Source organism: Oenanthe melanoleuca, chromosome 13, assembly GCF_029582105.1.
Source record: "Oenanthe melanoleuca isolate GR-GAL-2019-014 chromosome 13, OMel1.0, whole genome shotgun sequence".
In the NCBI taxonomy this organism is placed as follows: Eukaryota; Metazoa; Chordata; class Aves; order Passeriformes; family Muscicapidae; genus Oenanthe; species Oenanthe melanoleuca.
Window position 1 is genome coordinate 802,993 of NC_079347.1, and position 11,109 is coordinate 814,101.

Genomic DNA, 11,109 nt, shown 5'->3' on the forward strand with positions numbered 1-11,109 from the left:
TCAGAGTTTAAAGCAAAAACTCACATATATAGAATATGAATTATCCCAGTGGTCAGGGGAAAAACCAGTGCCCTTCAGGTGTCTCCAGGCTGGCTTTGAGAAGTGCTATCAGTGTAGCCTGGGGGAAACTGCATTTTGTACTCTTCTGGAGAAGGAAGTGATTTTAAACTGCTACTTAACTCAATGGAAGAGGTAATCTCAGATGGTGCAGAAGGTATGGAGCTGATTTTGGGAAAAGCCATGGAAATGTTTCAGATGAAAAGTAAATATACAACCTCAAAAGATTTGCCTTTGGGAATGCAGCCTGAGGATGTGAGGCTGGTACAACAAAATGCATCCCTCACTGTGCTTACATCATGCACAAAAAAAAAGAGCTGCTTGTGGAAGGTTTTAGGAAAAGTAGGCACAAACATGGCTTCTCTATTGTTTCAGCTTGTTAACAGTGCCTTCATTTTATGTGTTTGTCTTTAAGCTGGGATGCATGTAGGGTTATTGAAAGCTAACACGCAGGGAGTGTAGCTTTTGTAGGCAGTGGTGATCCTTCACCCTGGTACTGAGCCGTGCTTGCAGGGCTGCAAGTCCATGGTGCTTCTCTTCCACCTCCACAGTCAGGCAGAAGAATTGCTGGTGAGCTGCATGTGGTTTGAACAATGGTAACAGCAGCCTGTGCCTCATCTGCAGGGAAGGGAGATTTCTGTCAGGAGACAGGGAGCATGGCTAAATCCTGAGATGGAGGAAGAAGAGTGCAACACCTGGTGAGAAACGACACTGCAAAGCCATCCATGAACTGGCAGCCATATACACACAGAAAAAACACAGAAAGAAATTCAAGCTGCCTCTTTCACCTTCCTTCATAACCTGCAGTGTCAGCACATCTGAAGAAACTAAGGCAGTGAAGTGCTTTGAAAAGATGAGCACAGCACGTAAGACTTCAGGAGAATCTCCTCTTGAAGCTGTAGCAGTTGGCTCATGTTTGCCTATGCTCCAAACCTTTGCATGTTGTTCTTAGAGCCAAACATGGATCGATTATTTTGTATTGCAAAGCACGGACACCCATAAACACTGACAAAAAAAATATATGGAAAGCCAACAATGGGTCCTTTAATGGTTACAGGCATCTTTCATCTAAAACCTGAAAGTCAATTCCAGCTGTCTTGGATTGCCTCTTGCTTGTATAGAGCCTGTAAATAAAGTGTTAATTCAGAGCCCCTAGCTGTGATGAGGAATGGGTCACATTTGGTGCTGCACCAAGCTCTGGTCTCTAGTGTACTGGCTAAGCCCCAGGGCACTGGGTTTTTGGGTGCTACTTTGTACACATATTTATCTTTTTGAGACCATCTATTTTGTCTGATGGAAGGGAGGGGCACTCATAGCAGTGACTTTTTTCATTTTACACTCCTTTACCCTGTTCCTCTTTCTACAATAGCTGCAATGTAATGTTTCAGTAGACCCAGGCTTTCCAAATTTGGCTCAATGAGACACGGAGCAAACAGCTTTTCAGAGAGCTTCAACTCAGCTGTCAGAAGGGGCAGTTTGGTCTCTGTGCAGGCAGTACTCACATTCCAAACTGCATTGGAGAAAAGCTGCTGGGGCTTTATGCGTTTTTATTATCAGTTCCAAGTTAGGAATCTGGTACTAATTTTTTCTCAAAGCCTATGTTTGGAGTACAGCTTATATTCTAAAACAAAACCAGGATTGTGATGCTTTTCTCTCACTAGCTTGCCTTTTTTTTTTTTTTACTTGCTTTTTTTTTACTCTCCCTGGCTTTACTCCAAGGACCTTTTCTGCTTTTTGTTACACTCTCGAGATGAAGCACCGGATGGTTACAGCAGTGCTGGTAGCGCTGGTTCAGGTTTCACAGAGTTTTCCTGCCTTGTACCACCGAGGCTGGTGGAGGCTGCTAAAGGAGGGAGATAATTGTGGAAAATGTGATTTGGCACTCTGCTCTGAGCCCAAGGACTGTCCAGCAGGGACTGTGCTGGATCGCTGCGGCTGCTGTCCGGAATGTGGGAACGCGGAGGGGCAGATCTGCGACTTGGACCAGGGCAATCATTTCTATGGGCAGTGTGGGGATCACCTTGAGTGCAGGTTGGATGCTGATGAAGCAAGGTTTGGGGAAGTCCCTGAACCCCAGTGTGTGTGCAAATCTCAAGAGAGCATCTGTGGACCTGATGGGAAAACCTACGAAAATATCTGTCAGTTCAACAAGGCTTATGCTGCGAAAAGAAACATCAGCATGAAACATAAAGGGCCATGTGAATCAGGTAATGTGTACAGAGGCACTTCCAAACTGAAGAAAAGAGCTGATTCTTGTCTTAGATGTGTTACTAGCTACACTAGCCTAACTTCATTAAACTAATACTGTGTTTTTGTTTAATTATCATTACTCTGTTATACTACTACTCAGTGTTAAACACGTGTTTCAGCATCTGGTACTTAATCTTGTCTGTTGCAAGCCTCTATATTAGACTAGTGGAATAAAACCCATGGTGACTAATAAGACATCTATCTACAACCTGGATCTGTTCTGAATTATCAGAATATGATTACTATAATCAGAATATGATTTTTTTTTTTTCTACAGAAGTTGTAGTTGGGAATGTGTAGTTGGGAATCGGTAAACAGGTAGGATAGTCTGGGAGTAATGGGCAAATGGTTGTTACTGTTACAGGACTGATGTAATTTTAAAGTGGTGGTAGTAAAGCAGATCTCATTTGTGTATATATATATATATTATATATATATATATATATATATATATATATATATATGTATATATGTATGTATCTATATCCTGTGAATATATACACAGGTACATGCATGCATGTATGTGTACATGTGTGCATGTGTGTATCCTCCTGTGAGGGTATGTGGTAAGCAGTGAAGCAGGGGTAATAGAACATAATAGGGTTTAATTAACAGCTTGGTTCTTTTTACCAAAAAGGTCCAAAATAATCCAATTCAGAATCATCATAAAATCTAGCTAATCCATGAAAGAGAAATCCGAATAGCAGAACAGAATCAAGCAGAAACAATTTCCCTAAAGGACTCTTAAAGTGCACACTTGTCTCTGATGATTGTTAGTGGAAGGATTTCACTGTGGCCATGCAGGGGACTCCTGCTCCCTGCTTATATGCTGTTCCCATTCTTTACATTGCTACAAGCCATTACTCCTGGGCATCTTTCACTTAAGACACGACTATAAAATGAAACTGTGAAGATGCTTTGGTTTGTTTCTAAATGAGAAATTGCTGTGGTTTTTTAAATTAATCAAATATTTTCTCAAATGAAGTAAGTAGGAGGGGTCTGTGGGTCACCATGGGGGAGTCTGAAATTGCAGCTCCGGCGAAGGAATACATACAGGAGTAACTCGGGTGTATTTCACCCACTCCTCTCCAGCAGTCTTAGATTGTATGCCGTGATTTTCTATTGAATGAACAAGGGATATTGAACACTTAGAAAAAGTGATGAACAGCTAATATCGGGCTTCTTTTCCTCTTTCTCTAGCTGCGAGAGAAGGAACCACTAGAGACTCTTTTATTTGCTATCCGGGTATTACTCGAGGCTTGTCAGGAAAGGGACACGCACGCCAGCCTGCAGTACAACTGCAAGCTGTTATTTTGGGAAGGAGTGCTTGTTTGGGATTGAGCAGCGGCAGTTCTTGTGGCAAAACCCCTGAGCAAGGTTTCGGCCAGAACCGACACTCCCTTAGCGAGTGCCGGTAACTTTGCTGCAGCGGCAGCTGCTCAGGCACGCAGGCTTAAAGCAGTGGTCCCTCTAATTAATCTAACAGAACTGGCCACGTACAAGAGACTTTTTAATTTGGAAGTACCACCACTTTTAATTGCTGGTGTCATGCAGCAGAGCCCCGTAGCCCCCGAGGCGCATCGCGCTGCTCCTCCAGCAGAAGGATCTCGGCTGCCCCGCTCTGCATGCGGCATCACCCAGCGCTTCCCACTGCTCCCCTGAAAATGCAGAATTCCAGGAATGCAGAGAATTATCCTCACCGCTCAGCTTACTGAATTGCCTGCGGAAAGTTCGCAGCCGTGTCACTGCTGCGCAGAGTTTAGTTAAGAAAGAGGCTGTGGCGGAGGAAAGCACCCAGCCGGAGCGTGCCCGGGCTGGGCAGAGCCCTGGCGCTGGGGCACAAATACCCTTGTCCTGTCCCCGAGATGGGCAAAGCCCTGGAGCTGGGGCACTGATGCTCTTGTCCTGTCCCCGAGATGGGCAAAGCCCTGGAGCTGGGGCACAGATGCTCTTGTCTTGTTCCCGAGATGGGCAAAGCCCTGGAGCTGGGGCACAAATACCCTTGTCCTGTCCCCGAGATGGTCAAAGCCCTGGAGCTGGGGCACTGATGCTCTTGTCCTGTCCCCGAGATGGGCAAAGCCCTGGAGCTGGGGCACTGATGCTCTTGTCCTGTCCCCGAGCTGCTGCTCCTCACGCTGGCTCGGAGCTTTAGAGCCCGGCCGGAGCCCGGGGCTGGGGTGGCTGCAGAGGGGCTCGGAGGGGCACAGGGGGGGCTATAGCAGGCGCAGAAAGGCTCAGAGGGGCACAGAGGGGCTGTAGCAGGCACAGAGGGGCTCGGAGAGACCTCCCCGGGCTCGGCTGTGCCGAGAGCCCCCAGCCCGGACCGGACCGCGAGGGCACCGCGCTCCGCCCCGGCCGCTCCGGGGGCAGCTGGAGACAAAAGGCAGCTGGAGCCTGGCTCTGAGGGCAGCAAACGCTGCAGCACGGGCTGTCCTGACCGCGATTTGCATGCAAAACAAACACTGAGCACTGTGGGGTTCTGGTACCAAGCTATAAATAGAACCTTCACTCAGCTCAAAGTACTTTGTTTTTCTCTCCTTCAAAGCATCTGCTGTTTCTTCTTGATGCCAAATGGACTAATTGTATACAGCGACAATGAATAAATAAATAACAATAAACTCCTTTCATCAGAGGAGTACAGCCTTTCATCTTTCTTCTCTTGCCAGAAAAAGGAGAAGAAAAAGGCCTAGCGCCCTAAAGAAACAGGGAAAAATCCTTTATTTTCCTGAAAGCTAGTTTTAGTCAGTTTATCTCATAATTTACCAAGGTTACCAACTACATTGATTAGATACAGATTCTCCACACTTAAACCATCCCCATTCACATTCAAACATTTCTCGTCGATAGTTTAACGAGCTAACAGAACAATCCTGGTGCACGGTAGGCAGCGCTGGCCAGCTGAAATGTGGATTTGTGATTCAGACCTTCGTGTCCTCCAGACTCCAGATGTGTTCCCGTGGGTGGCTGGGACAGGGACACGGGCAGGGGCCAGTCCTTGGCCACACGTTGGCAGGGGACCCACAGGACACCTGAGTTAACAGCACAACGAAAATACTCAACAGGCAACATCTGCCTATTTGAAGAGTTTTTTTTTCACTGTCTCTGCATGGGAACAATTTAAAGAACTCCTGTGAGTCAATGTAGACTTCAGGTTTCTTTTGTACATTTTAGGCTTAACTACAGTGGATGTATCATTAAAAGAGTGTGGTTTCAATTAATTTTAAGATTTAAAATATGCTTTAATATTGGACTCTCTGAGATAAATTCATAGACAAAAAAATATTCTCATCCAAGATATTCAGTTAATTCTTATTTGAATGAAGATTTTTGAAATAATAGACAGATTCTGAATGTGCTGTTCTCATGAAAGAACAAGTATTTAAGGATTTAAGTTTCCTAGTTTGAAAAACCTTACTTTTGAAATGCAGCAAGATTGTTTAATGGGGCATTTATAAATGGGAAAATGGATACTTTTCTGTATCATTTGTTTGCAATTAATTTTAATCAGTACGCATTTAATATTTCCTGCACAGACACCAATCCTGAAAAACTGAAAAACGTGTTATAAATTGTTTCTTGAAAACAAGGAATAGGCTGTTACAGTTTCAAATGCCAAACAATAAATGCTGCACCTAGGTATTGACTCAAATATTGTAAGTAAAAATATATTAAGTATTTACTTTAAGTTTCTATTTCCAAGCATCTGGCATGTAAAAAAAAAAAAAAAATCAGTAAAAGCCAAATCACCCAGAAACTGCATTCCTTTCTGAGCACTGGTCTGGAGATAGATAGAAAACAGGTTTTAGAAGACAAAACATTTCTTGTTGTCAACAAATAGATCAGGGAAAAAGAAAACAAAGCAGCATTACTAACACGGATATTGGATGGCATCAAGAGCAATTGAGGATAAATGCAGAATTCATTAATAATGTTACTTGTGATTTCCATGGGTAACAGTGCTCAACAATGTTTAGCAAATTCAAGGCAATGATGCACTCAGGAAAAGCCAGCAATAGCAGCATTTTGGCTTTTAGTTAACCAAAATGTGACACATTCAGAGCTATCACACAATCAAATCACTCAGTGACTGCAGAATTTCCCGTGCTTTCCTCTGGAGCCCAGGTTGGGTACTGGTGGCTCTGCTGGGGACCAAGCCTGGTGCACAATGACAGCTCATGGGGCAAAATTAAACCCTCAGCTCGAGCTCCATGATCACCTGCAAGGGCAGGAACAGCCTGAATAAGCATTTTTAGAAAGCACAAACACAACAAAGGTTTTCTGAGCTTTGAAAGGTTCTTGGAATCACGTGGCTCTTCACAGGGTGTGAGAGCCAAAAGGCAAACACAGTCTGGTGGCATCCTGTGGAGCAGGGATTAATGTTAACAAACCTTTTGTGTTTGTGTTCTTTGTGCACTGTCTCCTTTGCAGCTCCTGTGATTTCTCTGCCACCTCAGGATGCCCAGAACTACACTGGCAATGATGTCATTTTCGGCTGTGAGGTGTCAGCCTATCCTATGCCACAGCTTGAATGGAAAAAAAAGGGGAATAAAATGTTTCTGCCAGGAGATGACACCCACGTCTCAGTTCAGGTAAAACTTGAATTTACCATTACATAGCAGGGTGGTTAATCTGGGAATTCCTCCTACAGAACACAATACGGTTGCAATAATTAGATTCCCAGTAGGGGCCCTGTGACTATGCAAAGATGATTTCTGTCGGTGCTTTGGCAGTCCCAGCAGAAGGAACAACAGCCAGGCTACTTTTACCTCTTTAGGAGGCTTTAGTCCAAGCCACTCGAAACTGCCATGAAGTGTGAAAGTTCCCATGGCATGTCATGGCAATCCATAAAGTCTGGTTGCTGAGTGTCAGCTGGGTCAGGCCCCCTTGGCCCTAACAACTCCTCCAGACTCACTCCCCATCTCATCCTGAGCTTGAGCACAGGTGAATGCTTTGAAGAAGCAGCCAGTGATGCTGGGACAAGGGGCAGAATGGCAGGAAGAGGAGCAGGAATGTGAGCACTGTGCAGAGCAGTGAAAGAGCAGAGATGGGAAAACACAAACTCAGAGGTGCAGAGCATCAAGAAGGTAAAACACAGGGCAGCAAGAATAAGCAGAATCAAAGCATGATGGCATTAAAAAAAAAAAAAAAAAAAAAAAGCAAAATTTGTAATGATATTTAACCCATGCACAATTATTTTGAGAAATATCATGATGTCTCCTAGCTACTTAATTTCAACCATTTCTTTCCTTCTCAAAGGCAAGAGGTGGGCCTCAGAAGTATGGTGTGACAGGCTGGCTACAGATTCAAGGCCTCAAAAAATCAGATGAAGGCATTTATATCTGCCACACCAAAAATAAGCATGGTGTAACATACGCCTCTGCAAGATTGAAAGTCATTGACGGTAATTTTTTTTTTATTTGGATGTAAAAAATGTAAAAATGCATACAAGCAGGGTTCAAAGGATGGGGTTGTTGGAATGCAAATGAAGCATAGGAGAAATTACCCAAAGCTGCCAATATTTTCACTCTTCGGTGTGTTTTTATTTTACTTTATCCCCAAATTGGTTTATATAGTAGTATTTTGCTGAAAATTATACCAGCTTCCAGAAAACAGAAAGCTGTGGATTGAAGCCATGCAGCTGAGACACATTACTCCACTGTCTTTATTCCAGAGAAGTCCTTTGATGTTAGCAGGACCAAGAACAACAGCTGGTGTAACTCAGGCAGTCTTGGAATCATGGCAGGTCTGCTTAGCTGCTTTTTTTTCATAAAATACAGAAGGAAACAGTTGTTGTTCCTTAATGAGAGTGGTTCCAAAGATGTAAGAAATAGCTTTGCTATTGATTTGCTTTGGGCCCAGCCCTGCTGAATAAAATTTGTTTTCCTCTACGTTTTTCCTGGTAAATTCAGGATAAAGATGCATTGTCATATTTACCTCCTGGTCTAGGGGAGTTTGTCACTCATCCAGTTTCTAGAAGTGGCTTTCAAAGCTTTATTTTCTCTGGGAATATTTGCAGATGCACAGGAGCTGCAGAGGACTGATACCATAGTTTACTGATATTAGGAATTAAATGCATTTTCAATGTGTCCTCAGCACAGGAAAGACATGGCCCTGTTAGAGTGGGTCCAGAGGAGGCCACAGAGATGCTCCCAGTGCTGGAGCACCTCTGCTCTGGAGACAGGCTGAGCAAGCTGCTGGTTTATGCCTGGGGAAGAGAAGGGTCTGGGGAAATTCCACAGCCCTACTGAGCCCTAAAGGGGTAGAAGGAGGGAGAAGGACTTTTTATACACACAGATACTGGTTGGACAAGGGAGAATAGTTTTAAGTTAGAATAGGAAAGATTTAGATTAGATTTTTAGGAAGAAATTCTTTACTCAGAGCATGGTGCAGCACTGACACGGGTTTTTCAAAGAAGCTGTGGCTGCCCCATCCCTGAAGTGTCCAAGGTCAGGCTGGATGGAGCTTGGAGCAGCCAGGGATAGGGAAGTGTCCTTGCCCATGGCAGGGGTGGAACAAGATGAGCTCTAAGATCCATTTCAAACCAATCTATTCTGGGATTCTATGATTCTATGTAGGAATTTGCTCATGACCTGCAGTGGTATGAGGTCAAGCCATCTGCTAAAACCCCTGTCCTCCTCATAGATAACAAGGGTTCAGAAACTCTCAGCTTGCTGTACAAATATAAACCCACACCTTCCTCTGTGCTCCTATCTTCAACTAATCTAGTCTGGATTCAATTCCATCTTGCAGACCCATCTCCTGCACTTGCATTTACTACTGGCAGCAGAAGTGCGAGCTACAGCATTGAATACGAGGAATATTATGACAATTCTGATGAGGAAGATGATGAAGAATATGAATCCGGGGACTACGATAATGAAAACAACTCTGAATAATAATTTTTATACATTTGTTGTCCAAATTCTTTTGCACTGTTATATTTACCAGTAGTGTCTGTTCTGTAAATGGCTTCTCTGATAACACATATACTCACTTATGTATCCACCTTCCTGAAATACAGCTTTGGATGAAGTGTACCATGCTACTCACCAGAAATAAGAACAGCTGTAACACCATATATTTAGACTATTAAATAAAATCCTTCAACATGCACCTTTCTACTAAATATGCCAAAAGGATCCAATTTTCTATTAATTCTAAAATTACCTTCTAAGTTCTTTCACACATTCTAATTTGTCTAGCAAAAATGCTAATAGTTAAACAAAATTTTACTTTGTATCAATTTTTTTTTTTTTTTTTTTTTTGTGAAGTACTAAGAAATATCAAGAGATTGTTCACATGGCAACAAGCCTAAGTAAGTATGGAGGTTGCAAAACAGTCTTCAATCTCTTTAGTTCGTCTTTTCTCATGACTTTCAGCAGGATTTTCCTTCTTATTTGAAATTTTCTGTCTCTCATCAAAAGGGAATTATCTGTCTTTTGGGGGATGATTTTGTTTACTGTCAGAAGATACATGAAGCAATCACGGTCTAAAACCAGTAAGTGCTGTTTTACAGTCAATACTCAAACACAGCCGAAAAGATTCCTGGTGTATCCAAACCTGAGTACACCTTTGGGCTCCTTCTTGGAACAGCTCCTGCCCTGCTACCCACGGCAGCGGCTCCTCCTGGGAGCAGCCTGGGAGCAGCTCGGGGTTTGGAATCATGATCCTGCCTCTGAACAGGATGCTGGCTGGGAGTATTCCTGCAGTTTTCCTGGGACCAGCTCGGGGTTTGGGATCATGATCCTGCCTCTGAACAGGATGCTGGCTGGGGGCATTCCTGCAGTTTTCCTGGGAGCAGCTCGGGGTTTGGGATCATGATCCTGCCTCTGAACAGGATGCTGGCTGGGGGCATTCCTGCAGCTTTCCTGGGAGCAGCTCGGGGTTTGGAATCATGATCCTGCCTCTGAACAGGATGCTGGCTGGGGGCATTCCTGCAGTTTAAAGGCAGCAGCTACTCTGCAGCTCGATCCATGCCCTTCAAGCACCCAGGGATTGCACTCCAGAGTCAAGATCTGTCCTTTGTCTGGGGCTGGGAACAAGTTGCCCCTGTGCCTGAGCCACCAGCATTGCCAGGGAATATCAGCGTTGCTGAAAGGGCAGCAAACCAGTGGAGCACAGGAACAGTGTTGTGACTGAATCATGAACCAGACAGCAAAGAGATGGAGTCAGAACCACAGCACTTCCAAGGGCTGAGCGAGCATCCTCAGCAATTCCTCCAATTACTTTTGTTAACTAATTGCATGAAGGCTGGCTCGGAGTTACTGGGTAATGGAAAACACCAACCCTGCCCTTACACCTCTGGTTCCCACTGGCAGAGGGCAGATGAACAGCAGGAAATTACTGAACACATTGTAAAGTACTGAACAGACTGTACATTACTGAGCATACTGCACATTACTGAACACGGTGTAGATCACTGAGCACAGTGTAAATCACTGAGCACAGTGTAAAACACTGAACACAGAGTAAAACACTGAGCACAGTGTAAATCACTGAGCACAGTGTAAAACACTGAACACAGTCAGGATGATGCAGCAGCAGCTCAGGAAAGCCTTGGTAGGTGCAGGCTCCCTGGGCACAGCCCCGTGCAGGGGTCCTGCACACACTGAGGCCACCACTGAGGCCATCACCAGCTGGGTCCATGTGATAGGGAGGCTTTATGGGCACAGTGAATATACTCTGTGTAGGATTTTTAATGCATTTACAGTCTCACAAATTCTTCTTTTAATGTGCTATTTGTGCCTTTTTTTTCTGCTATCAGAAAGATTTTTCTTTTCAATTTGAAATTCTTTAAGAAAT

General features: G+C 44.1%; 1 protein-coding gene across 1 annotated transcript; it reads left to right on the forward strand.

The window, feature by feature from the left end:
- Positions 1–1,217: 1,217 nt before the first annotated feature.
- Positions 1,218–9,418, forward strand: LOC130258597 (kazal-type serine protease inhibitor domain-containing protein 1-like). Its single transcript, XM_056502121.1, has 4 exons — positions 1,218–2,264; positions 6,736–6,896; positions 7,564–7,708; positions 9,058–9,418. Exons 1-4 carry the CDS (start codon positions 1,808–1,810, stop codon positions 9,201–9,203), a joined length of 909 nt encoding a protein of 302 aa, XP_056358096.1. The 5' UTR covers positions 1,218–1,807; the 3' UTR covers positions 9,204–9,418.
- The last annotated feature ends 1,691 nt before the right edge of the window (positions 9,419–11,109 follow it).